This window comes from Aythya fuligula, chromosome 1 (assembly GCF_009819795.1).
Source record: "Aythya fuligula isolate bAytFul2 chromosome 1, bAytFul2.pri, whole genome shotgun sequence".
NCBI classification, from domain to species: Eukaryota; Metazoa; Chordata; class Aves; order Anseriformes; family Anatidae; genus Aythya; species Aythya fuligula.
Window position 1 is genome coordinate 493,472 of NC_045559.1, and position 14,671 is coordinate 508,142.

Consider the following 14,671-nt stretch of genomic DNA (forward strand, 5'->3'; position numbering starts at 1 on the left):
TTTTTCCAGCTCTCAGAGCTCTAGCAGTGTCAATCAGTGGCATCTCAGGTGACTTTCTACTCCCCCATGATTCTAGTTCACAAAAATTTAGTGGGTTTTTATTTCACTTTTTATATAGATCTATCTATAGAACTATTTAGTGTGGCTGTATCAAAAAATGAAGGTGTCCACTGGATTTTACTGTAATCGGTTATGAACCCCTCTGTGGAAGACATAGAGGAGGGGAGTGTGCTAAAACAAGTAAATGTCCAGCATTTCCAAAAAACCCACAGGTGGCTCTACATGCATACTGCTGGAGTATCCAGAGACAGAAAGAAGCATGTTGGGGAGTTTTCCTGTTGTTTCTGACAAGTTTAGATTTTAAATTAAGATACTTCTCGCCAGTTTATTTGCAGGTGGAGGTTTAATTCAGAGGTGGTTGAAAGAATGAAATATTTTTGCAAAGTAACTTTTGGTAAAGCAGCAGTGGGCTGAGCTTATTTAAAGGTGTACATTATTAGAGGAAGTCTTGGTAGGTGAGGATTGTTGGAGGCTGCATAAACTGTACTTATACAGGATACAAGTGTTTTTTTCAAGAATTTCTTTATTTTGTCATCTGGATAAAACAACCACAGAGGTCCTATGGAAGAATTAGGTACAGAATTTTATCATGGATTCCTTACCTTTTCATTGATAAAGCAATCACAGCAGGACTAGTTGGGCACTTGGCCCACCACTAGCTAAAATTAAAACCACAATTCTGTACAGAACGTTTGTGTGCCTTTCCCTCTCTCTCCTTCCCCTGCACATACACCTGCACAAACGCACGCTTGTAGAGGTGGCAGAATTTCTCATGGTTTAGGGTTAAGATCTCACACAGGGCATCTACACGGGCTTGATGGAAAAGGGGGGATATTCCTCTGGATGTGAAATGTCTTAGGTCTAGCTCTGTTCCTAGACAGTAAGCCATGGCTCAAGGAGAAGGTAAAGGCTTGATACAGGAATCATGGTTCGAGGTTGTCTGGCTGCCCTTAGGTGGACAGGAGAATCATTCTCCTGTAATGGCCTCTTCTGGGCGTTGTGTATGAATCTGTTTCCAGTAGAACATGCTAGGCTTGGAAGAGAGGATTTTGTTGTAGAAGGGAGAGTTTTACACGTGTCAAGGAGCATATGCATACCCAGCTCTGCTTTTGAAAGACAGGCAATGTGTTGAAAATGTGACATAAATGGATGACTGTGTGACAGCAGCCACCTCCTTTAAAGCAGTTCACATAGTTTTGTTGAATTTTGTCCACACCTAGGTACTTTGTTGCACAAAGTGATGGGTTTATAGATACCTTTTTTTTTTTTTTTTTTAATGTGTAATGCCAAAGGATGTCCAAAATTATAACATTATAGCACACAGTGAAATACCAGGGAAGTCCAAGGAGTTTAGGCTTGAGTTCTGTGTCGGACAGCATCTCTTCCGAGTCTTCCAGAGTGCCTTGGTACCTGTGGCCCTGGCATGTATTCACTTCTGTGATCGCTTTCCCTTGGTCTTGGAAAACAAAGGAATCTGCCCACCTGTGATAGGAGAGCCAGATACTATTGTGATGTTAACGGCAGAGCCCTAAAACTACCAAAAAACGGATGGCAATTCTCACAGAGGCATCGCCGTCAGGTGGGGCTGCAGATGGACAGGGTGCAGAGCACCCGGTCTGGGGGCGTCGCTGGCTGCTGGAGCCTGCACAGAACGGGGCCGCCAGCCAGGCCCGTGCAGCAGCACCCGCAGCCCCTCTTTCACCCCAAAGCGTGGCTCCCGCACCCCTGGCGTGGACGCGTGTTCCCGGCGTGGCGCAGCCGCTTCCCTGCGGCACACACGGGGCAGGGGGCGGCCGTGGGGCTGGTGGGTCTGCGTGCCGCAGTGTGCCCGCTCCGTGCCCGCTCCGTGCCCTGCCTGTGGGTCAGGGTCTGGCACCCACGCGTGTGGTCAGGGGGCCGCCGCACGCCGTCCGTCCCCCTCTGCCTGCCCGGGCTGTGGCGCGGTGCGTAACGCGTCCTGCCGTGCTGCCGAGCAGGACCGAGGTCCCTGATTAATTCCACTCTGATGTCAGACATGCGGCTCTGCTGGGAGGGATTTGCAGGGCTGCATTTCAGCTCCCGTTTGCGGAGAGAAGCCCTCTCCCCGTGCCCCCCCGCCTCTCCTGGAGCCTGTGGACGATTTTGGTTGGAAGGGCCGCCAGCACCCGGGGGCTGCTCGGAGCCACGCGTCCATTCCTCTCTCTCCAGCACCGGATTTTTTTCCGTTCTTCTCGTCTAGCTGCTGTTGAGGGCAGGGAAGAGCGGCTTTGTTAAAATAGGACAATGAAATGCATCCCCCCTCTTCTAATGACAGACGGTTACTTAGCAACGAGGGGGGGGATTTTAAGAGAAGATCAGAGCATCGGGATGAGGATATAAACTCTGCTGCTCTCTCTCCCAGGAAACTTACCAAAGAGGCACCTTTCCTTTTGTCAGGCATCTAATTTTTTCATACGAGAGGCAACTGGAAAGTCTCAGAGCATCTTCCCTGATGGATGGATGGCTGCCTCCCCCCGCACCTCCTCTGCTCAGGCGCTCCACTCTTCAGTTATATGTTAAGGGCATCATTTAAAGGGAAGCCCAAAGTGGGATCAGTAAGCTCCCTGCATGCGTATGCAGGTGACTGAGAAGGGGACCGGTGGGCAGAAGGGTGATCCAGGCAGCCAGGGCTTCCCTCCACCTACCTATTGAGGGAAAGTAGCTTTCGTCTTTTTGTTCTGACTTTGGGCAAGGGAGGGAGGGAAGCAGAGTGTTCCCAGCTCCTTGCTGAGATGAAACAGTCGATGAGAAGAGGTCTCCTTGTCACAGGCACAAAGGCCACCTCCGCCTGGCAGCATGGTGCTGAAATCTAACCCTAGCATCATTCTCTTGTGCTCTTTCCTGCCCAGTGACTACATCATTGAGGAGAAGACGGCCGTGCTGCAGAAGAGGGAGCATGAGGGATTCGGGTTTGTGTTGCGAGGGGCCAAAGGTAAGGGCTGCTTCTTTCACTTGGTCCTGGGGTTGGGGGAGAGCTCCGTCTCGTCACCTCGGTTAGTGCTCCGGACCCTGCTTCCCTGGCTGCATGGAGCAGCCCTCGAGCCCCTGTGCATCAGGGTCTCCTAAGGGAATCTCTTTTCTCCTTCTCTGACAGCTAGGCAGTGTGAGTGCAGTCTATTTCTGGGTACGTGCATTGTACAGAAAATGCCATTCATGGTAAATGTGCATCTCTTGAACGTTCTGGGGTGTTTTTCTGGTACAGATGCTGGTATTTGTAGCCTTGAATTTGTAGGAGTTTTCACTTCTGCCTATTTACTGGGTGTATGAAGTGCATCTGCCGTTCCAGGTACAGGTGTAAGCCCCATGGGGCAGGGCCGGTGTCCTCCATGGCATTTTTATTTTTTTTTTTTTTAAGTGCTTGAAGTTTTTCACTGTTCTTTGAGTGTGTACAGTTGGGGTCCTCCTGGGGGCCCTGGCTGTGTTGGGGCTCAGCCCCAGCACGAGGGCAGGCTGGTGGAAGCTCTGCCTCGGACCTGTGCTGCCAGCCAGCCTCTGCTGGTGCCTGGGGCACGCTTCACCTGCACAGCCCTGCAATACCTGAGCACTGGCAACCGGCACGTTGGACCCGGTTGTTTCTGTGGCTCCTGTTTCAAGGAACTGATCTTTTTGCTACAAAAAGAGTCCCTTGAGGACTGCTAATGAATGTGCTCATATTCACACAGGAATGGGCTTCAGCCCCTGCGATGGGGGGCAGGTCCCCCGCAGGCTGGGGCTGCTCTCGCCTGCATTTCCAGGCTGAAGGCACGGCAGAGGCTGGGGGTCTCTGAAATGCAGCTGCTGTCAGCATAGAAATACAGCAGAGGCATAGCGGCACAGGCTGCCGTCCCTCCCCTGCATGTAGGGTGCAGGATGCGGGAGGGAAAGCTTAAATGAGTGGCTGCCGGCTCCTTTGGTAGAGCTGCACCTTTCCTGTACTTCCGTGTGCATGGAGATCGTTGTGGTTTGGGCTTAAATCTTGGGTGTGATTTTCTGTCAGGATTCCTGAATTGCCTTTGTTCTGTCCGTGTCTCGGAGGGGCTCGGTGTGCCGGGGGGTGTGTTTGTGTTCCAGTCAGAATATGGTCGCTGTCTCTCTCCTTCCCTGTCTCTCCCCTTCCCTAAGTATGTGACATATGTGTCTGTCCATGTACTGCTCATATCAGTCTGTGTAATGTGGAGTGAAACTTCAGGGCTCAAAATGGCATCCGTTTTTTTGCCGGATCAGACTTGCAGCTGTCATGTTAGGACAAAATGGGATAAATTGTGCCCTATTTCCATTTTTTTTTGCGTTTGCCCTCCTAACATCTGCAAGCTCTGTATTTTCCTTTGTCTGCCAAGGCTGAGGGAGCGGACTTGGAGCGGGTTGGGCAGTGGGCGTGAGGCTGTGCGGGACCTGGGTCTGGTTCAGGCATTCGCAGCTCTGCAGGGGCTCTGGGCAGGGCTGCAGGGGCCGCGTCTCGGAAGCCCCCACGGGGCGGTCGTGGTCTCTGGTGCTGCCGCCTGGGGCAGGGGTGCCGGTGGGTCTGCAGATCCCCCCGGGGAGCAGCACCCTCCTGGCGGAGAGGGGCTTGTGGCAGCTCTGTCACCCCCTTATTTCCCAGCCTCGTGCTTCCTGCTGCTTGGGGCTTTACGCTGGAAACAGCATTGGGATCTTCTGTCCTGGCCCCACCTGGCAGCACCGCTCACGCTCCATTTAGACTGCGAAGTGCTTCAGGTCTCTTGGGGTGATCTGGAGAAGGAGCCCGGGAATGGCAGGGAGCAGAGTCAGCAAAGTCCCTGCAGAGGGAAGGAGCTGGTTAAGTGAGACACAGCTGGATGATCCTCAAAGGAAGCTGCACTTCATGCTGCAGAGGGTGTGAGAATCCTGCACAGCTTCCAGCAGTCGTGCTGCTTCCTTCCAAGCTGGGTTTGCCCATCCGTGTGGCACTGCCCCACTGGCTGCATCCCAGGCAGGGGGAGCCAGCCCTCCCCAGCCCAGCCCATCTCCCTCTGCCTCCAGCAGCTGGGGGAGGCCAGGTCCCAGTCAAACCAGTGGGGCATTTGGGCAGAGGTTATTCCTGGATCCCTGCAGGAGGTGAAGTGCAGCTTTCTGATGCGGGGTTTGCAAGCAGCTGTTGTCTCGGGGAGTCGTGTGGATGGAGCAAGGGGCAGCAGTGAGGCAGCACCCTCACTCAGCACCCTGAAGGAGAGTGGTGAGCAGCTGGATTTACTGCTGCATTTCCCAGCCCAGAGACCAGCCCTGCCTTTCACGTACACAGGTGATAGACCTGTGCTGAGCACAGGTACGAGATGAAACGTTTTCATGATGAAATGCTGAGAGATGATATTTCTAGGCATATAATATCCTGAACTCAGTCACTCTTCTATGCATACATAGAAGGTTCTTCCAGCAACCTCTGTCTTTCTGCCTAGCATGACCACAGATCAGGCACTATCCCTGTAGTAGTATGATTCATAAAGTATTCTTACATACTTCCCGGGGGCCATCCTTGTAAGCAGTGGTTGTTACAGCTGATGCAGTGACCACACCTCACACATGGTCTCACCAAATCCATGCTACCTGTTCCCTCAGCGAGGAGTGCTGACTGTGCCAGTTCAAACTCATTTGGTGTCTGGTTACTGTGGGTTCTGTGAAAGTGGTGGAGGGGGACACAGTCCCTGACTCAGCCATTTGCTAAGTAAGGAGGAGATAATTTAATGAACAGCAACGATATTGCCTGTAATGTGAATTGTGTTTGGGGGAAAAAGAAAAAAAAAAAAAGAAAGAGAGAGATTGGAATGGCCCAAAGTCCTTGCTCCATGGCATCAGCTTCCGTTTGTCTCTTTAATTTGGGGAGAAGTCCCCAGGCAGGGCATGTTATTCAAGAAGTCTCCCAAGATTGTTGCTTCCTGTGATATGTGTATCTCCTGAAGCAGCTGATCCTGTATGCTGCTGGCGAGAAGATGTCGTACCAACCTAGTGCAGGGCTTGTTTTGCTCCTGCTTCTTTCCAAAATGTTGCAAATCTTTGTGGGTTTTTTTGTTTGTTTGTTTGTTTGTTTGTTTTTGCCAGGTTTCCAATCAAGCAAGCACTTACCTGCTCTACCAAGAGTACCTGTATTGATGGCAGGACGCAGACCCGCTTTCCAGGTCTGCCCAGCTCTCGCTGCTCCTTGGAGCAAGCTTTGTATCTGTGCCCTCCCTCCCTGGGCTCCCTGCTTTCACACAGACCCATGTCCCCGCTGCTGCCATCTGCAGCCTCTCCACTCCTGTACACGACACAGCACTACCTCCACCTCCACGTTCAGTGTCTGTCCACGCATTTGAGCCGGACTGTTATGGAGAGCTTGCCAAACCCATGTGGCGTGCTCACCTCCTGCTCAGCTCCAAACCTGCCTCTGGCTTCTGTGTGGCTTGGGCAATTCCCAGGGGTGACTGCCAGGTCCGGTGGGACATATTGCAGAAATCCCACTGGGGGACAACTTAATCAGCAAGTCACACAGAGCTGTCAGAGCTGATAAGCTTGGGCACAGCAATGCACGAGTGTGGCTGTGCTTTGGAGACTGGGTCCCTTGCTCCACGAATGGTCTCAGACAGCCCAAGCGTGGGACTGGCATCACATGCATGGCAGCAGCGTCCCGTAGATGCAGGGGCTGCCAGGTAACCCAGTGCCAGTAGTGAGATGCCAGCTGAGGCAGACAGGAAAGGCTCAGTTTGTAACCCAGCCCAATCCTTCCTTGCTGGGACACAGCAGAACCGCCTGGGGACCAGTATTGTCTCCAGCCTCCTCTGGAACACTCCCCATGAACACTGGATGATGTTTAGCATCACGGGAAAATTGGGCAGTGTGACCACACAGCTCCAGTCTTGTACTTGGAAGCTTGTGCAGCTATCACAAATGTCTCTTTGCCTGTTCCTGGTCATCATGTGAGCTTGGGCACAGCAAGCCAGCATTCCTTCTGCAGTCCTACAAATGCCCAGGGCTGGCCCGGTTCCACAGTCAAGACACAGTTGCAAGGTGCTCGGAGAGCTCAAGGCCAGGTCAGGGAGGGTCTCTGCACAGATGGCATTTTAGGACGTGTGTGCTTCACCAACTCCCACTTGTCTTTTGCCAGGTTTTCTCTGCAGGAAGGGTTAAAGTTTGATACTCAGCAAAAGATGTTTGTTTGCATCCCTTTGTGTAAAGAACAGCCAGAATTGATGTTACTGCAGTAACTGAGACAAATCGCCTTGGGTGAATTCAGTGATCCAGCCACCCGGATCCAAGCTTTGTAGTTGCTTCAATCTGTAGCAATCCGTCGGGCATTTGAGGGAGTTTTAGTTTCTTTTCCTGTCCAACATTTTGTGTGAAGACCTGACATTCAGCAACAGAAGCCTCTACAAGTTGAGTGTCAGTGCTGTGAATTGCTTGGTGCTGGGTCTCGTGGCCTTATGAAGGTCCATGAGAGTCACAGCTCCTGCTCTGCACAGCCCTGGGGCACAAGGACGGGGCATGGTCCAGGAAGCATGGTCAGAGCTTGAGGATCTCACTGTTGGTCTAGCAGGCAGAGGAGAAGCTGGCCTAAAGCCCTGCAGCAAGTTTTGGGACAATACTGGTATCATAATATTTAATGGAACTAGAAGAGCTTATGTATGGTTTTCAGAATGTGGCCTTTATGCAGAGGAGTGCTTTGACACTTTGTGACCCTCAGGATGATAACAAAGTAGGACTGGAAGATGTATTTAAAGCACTCCAAACACCAAGTCTGTCATCTGTATTGTTAAGGGTGGTATCATCATTATGGAGATCCAATGGAAGTGTAGAAACAAAGCTCAGTAGAATCTAGGTATGGTAAATGCTGCTTTTGACCCATCTTTTATACTAGCCTTAGAAACTTTAAAACTCGGGAGCTGATTTTAATTAACCTCTGTGGCACCCCTCCTCTTCCTGCCTCCAAATACATTTACTCTGTAGGTGCTCGTTATCCACTGACCAGCTCCAATATTCTGGGACATGCCTTCAGGATTTGGGGTGAGAAGTACCAAGTGGCTAAGATATCCTGCAGTAAATACAATTTAGAATCCTTTTTCTTTTTTCACTCTGTAAATGTGAAGCCTTCATCTTGAAATGAGATCGACTGCAATGCTGCAAGAGTCAAAGTCAGGGCTGGGGTTTACTGCATCAGGTCCTTGGGAGCAGCTCCTAGCAAAGACGAGCAGCTCAGGGCAGTGACAGCTCACAGGTCTGGGCACTCCTCTGGCCATGGCAGGTGCCAAGGAACTGGGGCATCAGTTTTACTCGGGTGCCCCTGTGGCATCAGTGCCATCCTCCTGGCAGCAGCAATGCGGCAGGGGCAAAGCAGCCCTGTGGGGACAAGGTGCCTTGTGCTCCTGCAGCGCTGCCCGCTGGGTTTGGGTGCTGCAGGGCCTTCGCCCAAGATCCATGGCATCGAGGGGTTCTCTGAGCTCCTGCTGAGCTCCCTGGTGACCTGTGTCTTTCAGGACTTCTCCTGACTCTTCGGGGTGCAGCTGAGGGTCGAGCCTCTGGTGCACGGCAGCCCAGATGACAGTAGATTTTTAAGACCAGGAAATGACCACAGTGATCAAATTGTACAAACAAAGCTTTGGTATTAACGTGGTGATTTCTTGACTGGTACAAATTATAATTCTTGAGATTTAAAGTCATGAGATTTTGCAATGAACAGTAGACTTCCTTGTTAGGAAATTCTGCGTCATTACCAGTGAGAATTTCTGCAATTTAATTCCAAAGCTTTTGATTTAGTTTTGCCCTTGTCAGCAGGATAGAAAGAGCCTCCTTAAATTTTATTTCCTTCCTGTGTAGGCACTTACAGATGAATTGTTACCCATATTACATACTTCTGACCTAACGCTTTCCTGCAGGCTCTGGTCTGGAAGCAGTATTTGGGAGGATCTGGTTCCAAGCTGAATTTTGGGATGGCTGGGTTGCTGCACTCAGGCTTGGCCTGGGCCGTTGTGAGACACCAGAGGTTGGGTTTCCCAAGTTGTGCACAGAGCATGTGGCGACTTCTTCCTTCGTTACTGCGGCTACAACAGGCTCTGAACGTGGTGGACGGTTCTGGTGCCTTGTTCCATTGGTGGCTGGGCTGACGATGAGGTGAAGCTGACAGGACAGGAGGTCGAAGTCCTGACAGATGTGATGTGAGGAGCTGCATGGCAGGACGTATAGCGATGAGAGGGCTGAGCAAGTTACAGGTGGTGCTGAGAGGGACGGCTGGGTTTCGTTGGTGTTTAAGGGGAAGTGATGCTAGAAATGGCCAAACCTCAGAGATAGCTGAAGGGAAACACCGGGCTGTCACCCGTGTGAGGCCAGCACGGACTCCCAGGTGTTTCAGAAGGTGCATTTTGTGCAGACGGTGCTCAGATGTCTGCATCCCGCTGGGCATGGGCAGCCTGTGGATCTCATGCATCTCTTCATCTCCGTGCCCCTGAGGAGCACGGGTTTTCCTGGCTCTGGGCTGGATAGAGTGCCTCGAGGGCAGAGGAGTGACAGTGAGGGTCAGAGTTTCTCCCACAGCAGTGAATTTTCCATTCACACTTCATTTTTTGCAGAGCAGCATTCTGCAGGGGTGCTTCTGCCCCTTTCAGCTGTGGTTTGGAAGGAGACATCCCCACCACCAAGGTGTCTTAAATGTGGCATGGTTTGTAGGTGCTTCATAGGGCTTTCTAGCAACATTACATTTAATTCTGTTTCTTACAAGAAAACAATGTGCCCAGTACCCATCAACTTAAAAAGAAAGGCAGGGTTGGGCCCTTCTGGACAAAACATGCAGCGTGCAGCTGGACTTGGACACAGTACGATGGGCAAACAAGTGGCTGGTGGGTCAGGCTCAAAGGGTTATAGTAAATGGGGTTGCACCAGGCTGGCAGCCAGTCACTGGTAGGGTTCCCCAGGGCTCCTTTTTAGGGTCAGTTCTCTTCAGTGTTTTTATCAATGACCTGGACACAGGAGCTGAGCACACACTAAGTTGGTGGACAGTACTAACTTGGTAGGAGTTGTCAATTCCCTTAAGGGTAGAGGGGCCCTACAGAGAGATCTTGATAGGTTGCAGCACTGGGCAATCACCAAATGTAAGAAATTTAACAAGAGCAAGTGCCGGATTCCACACCTAGAGCGATGCAGGCCTGAATGTATGTACAGACTGGGGGACGTGGCTGGAGAGGGATCTGGGGTTTGGGTTGACAGCAAACTCAGTGTGAGTCAACGGTGAGCCCTGAGGGCCAAAAGGGCCCTGGGGTGCACTGTAAGTGATGTAGCTAACTGGGCAAAAGAAGCAATAGTGCCACTATACTCAGCACTGCTGCAGCTTCACCTTGAGTACTGCATGCAGTTTGGGGCTCCACGACATAAGAAAGATATAAAAATATTAGAGAGTGTCCAAAGGAGGGCAACAAAGATGTAAAAAGGACTAGAGGACAAGATGTATGAGGAGCAGCTGAGGCCCATTAGTTTGTTCAGCCAGAGAAAAGGAGGCTGAGGGAAGGAAATCTACAGCTTCCTCACGAAGGGGGATGAAGGGACAGGCGCTGGTTTCTTCTTTTTGGCGACAGGACCAGAGGGAACAGCATGGAGCTGGGACACGGGAGGGTCAGGCTGGGTGTTAGGGAAAGGTTCTGCACCCAGAGGTGCTTGGGCACTGGGACAGGCTGCCCAGGGAAGTGGACATGGCACTGAGCCTGTTCGAGCTCTTAGATGCACGGTTTAACTCTTAGGTTGCCGTGTTCGGAGGCAGGAGTTGGTCTCGATGATCCTCGTGGGTCCCTGCCAGTGCAGGATATTCTATGATTCTGTGATTATGTTTTAATTACTGACTACTGTGGGAGCATTTTCTCCCTTTGCAGCTCTTTTGAAGAAAAGTACAGATCAGATTCAGTACTGAGCAAGTATAAGCACAGTATTGATATATTTGACAGAATAACTAAAAGCAGCTGTAACAGAAAGATCTGAAACAAGAAAGTACAGTTGCAGACTGCTGAAGAGTAGATTTCCCCTTTATTGCCTTAATGCTGCAGTACTGAGGCAGATGGGAAATCCAGTACTGGACTGTACCTCCATCCAGAGGTCACAGCTCCTCCGCCTACTGCCTGATGTAGCTGATGGAGACACCTGGAGCAGTTGCCCTTGCACATCTTCTCATTCTCTGCATGGAGAAGGGGTGGTTTAATCCACATTTTCTTGTCCCTTCTAGAGCTTCTTGTTCCTTGTGATTAAGTATTGGGACTTCAGGCAGTAACATGAGAGTTGGTCGCTTCTTCTTTCAGCTTTTTTCTTCTTTTATTAAATTCTCCTTCCAGTATTTGCTTTCATGAGGATACAGTTCTGACTTCAGGATGCATTTTCTTGTTTACTGACTTTTTAAGGCATTACTGACACTTTAAAAATTGTGTACAGTGGCATGCAGTTACTGCAGATATAACTTGCAGTGCACAGAAAATGGTCTACCCGTCATCCTCACGTAGCACATCAATAGTACAGGTGACAAAATTGGCTATAAGGCTGTTTCTCCTAGGTTAATTTTAATTGTATTCCCTATATATTTTTGTTTGCCAATGAGGAAACCACATCCTTGAACTACCCTCAAATGACTCCAAGCTGTAATTTAAGGTTTCTCCCCTAGTCAGCCCCATGGCCCACAGCTTGATGCTCCCACCCTCCATTCTGGGCCTCCATCCTGCTCCCTCACTGTGCTGATGCTTGCAGGTCAGAGGAACAGGAGGAACAGAGCCAAATCCCAAAGCCACTCCTCTTTGCCTTGCTATGGGCACTCACTTTCCTTCCTCCTGGTACACCTGGGGATGCACAGGGGCAGCAAGCACCTCTGGGTTGTGCTGGACATTTGTGGGAACACAGCGGGAGTGAGCCTGGTGGGACAGGTCTGTCTCATGCCTCTTGTGATAGGTGGTTTGTGCATGTTAGGCTCCTTCGGGCTGGGAAACCACTTAAACTCTCATCTGCACAATGCTGTCCTCCCCAGGGATCAGCACTTCCACTCGGCCTTTTCAAGTCTTGATTGTGATGTGTGTATAAGAGGGCAGTACTGGGATGTCATGTTGATGCTCCATTTTGCAAAGTGCAGTGCTGGTATTCTGCAGGGACTGTGTGTCACGTTATCATTACATAAATAATTTACTTTACATTCAGAGAGCCCCTTTACATTCAGTCTCCCCTTTTCTAATTTTCAGACATTCAGGCAATACACAAGGTCTTGCTCCACTTAAATCTTGTGTTCCTCTGGGCCTGGGTTTAACAAAAGGTAATGGGCACCTTGTTTTGCAGCTGCCATCTGCAACAAGGTCAGGCTGGTGGTTCTTCCAAATTCAGATTATTGAAAGAGCTTGCTGGTGAACAGTGATCCAAGAAGTTGAGTTTAACACTGGGGAAGATTTGAAGGATTTGAAGAAATCAAATGTTACGCTGGCATTTTTAAAAATAGGTAGGATGACTTGTCTACTGCTTGCCAGTTTAAGCTAGGATCCATCAAAGGAAGAAGGTCATGGAACGCTGTGCTGGGATGCAGTCAATAAAAACATCTAAGCATAATCAGATCGTTCAGTTTATTTCTGAGAAAATAGCATCTTGTCAGGCAAACTTTGTCTTGCTCTGGTGCTGACTGATGGCTATCTGATTTAGCAGAACAAATCTTGTGTAAAATTGTAAACAAAGTTTTTAAAAGTATTATGAAAAATGATGGAAATAATCTGTCTGTATAAAATAACTGACTATACATTTTGCACAAATGCATGGCCATCTGTCAATTAAGAGGATGTAGGTTACATTTACTGGAGTGACCTGACATCGGAGGAGATCTAAGGACAAGGTCATCCGCTGACTCTGTTATTAAATCTTCTGCTTCATAAGGGTTTTGATGCAGCTCTTAAATACATTGATTTAATAATAGAGTGATGGATAACATGTCCAGAGCTGATGATACACTACTTCATTATCTATATTGTTCAGAAAAATAAAGCATGCTTTCTGCAAACATCAGCTGAGGTGAGAGGTGGATCTACAGGAGCAATTGCTGAAGGCTCTGGCCCTTGTCATGCATGATATCAGACTAGATAATGTTGTTTTTTCTGGCTTGCTTGTTGCATATGTCTGGGGCAAATGTTTTTTTCAAGCATCATCAGCCACTGAAGAAGACATTTGGTGTCTGATTTCTTGGCCTAGACCCTTCAGTGCATCCTGTACGTGGCTGTCCTTTCACTAGCAAAGAATGTTCTTTTACCTTTGGTTCTTCTGAATGGAGACTGTGAATCCAGTGTGAACTAAAGATTCATGCGAGAAAAAGACAGCTCCAAAACTCCCCCCAAAAGTCCTGAGCAGGAACCTTCAGTGTCAACTCACATACCAGGCCCCCAAATTGCTTGCCTGGCCAGGGGCTGGGGAGCATGTCTCTGTTTTGAATTCCTTGGCTCTGCTTATGTTTGAGTCAGCTGCTTCATGTTTGAGCAGCTGTGGATGTGTCCTCACCATTCCGTTTGTCACAGCCAGCTCTCGCTTCTCTCCTGAATGTGTGAGAATTGCACCGTTTGCAGAGAGCCACAGTGTCAGCCATCGGCCAAGCTCCCAGAGTCCCTTGTGCTGCTCTTGGTGCTGGCTTGCAAGCCCCTCCACACGCTCCTGTATTAACCAACCTCATCCTTGAGACAACATGAAGTACAACAGGACTCCCTGTGCACCCCAGCCTTAAACTTACTGCTTGTATAGAGCACTGGACTGAGACAATCCGCACCAATGCCATCAGTGCCAGCAGCTGTGCATCAGGCTTTTATTCTGACCCTGGGCAAGTGCAGTGCCATGCTGTCAGCCAGCCATTGGTCACTAGCCAAAATGTAGACGTTTCAGGCACTAATTAATGTCTTTTAGTGCGTGACATAGGCTGCATCATTAGAAAAAAACGCCTTGTTAACCCTGTCTCCTCCTGGTGGTTTAAGTACGTTCAAGAGCTACTCGACAGAACGAGTGCTGTGCTGCTGTTATAGGAGAGGACTTCTGCCGTACAATGTGTCTCGACAGCTGGCCTTGAGCAAAGCTGCTGTTGCAGGTGGGAAGGAATAATGAAACCCACCCATTGACCCTCCGGTGTGTCTCTTTGTTCAGGAGAGTGCAGATCAGTCAGAGCGTGCCTAGGTTTTTCATCCATGTCTTACTCCCAGTGTGTCGGTGGTTGTTTCTGCGTGACAGGTGACCTGGAACATCACCTCCTGTTTGTGCAGACAGGGAAAGCAGGTTCATTGACATACAGGGTTTCAGGATTGCAATCCCCCACAACATTGCTGAGCGCTCCTGTATGTGGTAGCCCACCTTGAGCTTTACATTTGAGGCTGCTACTGGATGAGAACGGCTCCAAGATCAATGCAGTGCAACTCACTGAAGCACAATCCCCACTCTAGTCCTGGGACTGGCACTAGGTGGAGGTAGGACTGGGAATGATCCTCCCTAGGAGGCTGTGCAAATGTGTGGCTGGGTGCCATAGTGCTGAGAAGCGCTTTTCTCTGAAAGGTTACTTCTGCCTTTTTCTTCTCTGAGGAGCAGACTTTTAGGAAAGCCCGTCTGTCTGGTAACACATGGAAGCCAGTAATGAGATGGCATGCCATGAGGAAAGGGTCATTAG

At 49.9% G+C, this 14,671-nt stretch overlaps 1 protein-coding gene across 1 annotated transcript in view; it reads left to right on the forward strand.

Moving 5' to 3' along the window:
- Positions 1 to 14,671, forward strand: part of SHANK3 (SH3 and multiple ankyrin repeat domains 3) — a 346,038-nt gene that overhangs the window by 260,301 nt on the left and 71,066 nt on the right. Inside the window, exon 16 of the mRNA XM_032196507.1 lies at positions 2,928 to 3,010. Within this exon, the coding sequence (XP_032052398.1) occupies positions 2,928 to 3,010 (83 nt within the window). The remainder of the gene's footprint in view (positions 1 to 2,927; positions 3,011 to 14,671) is intronic.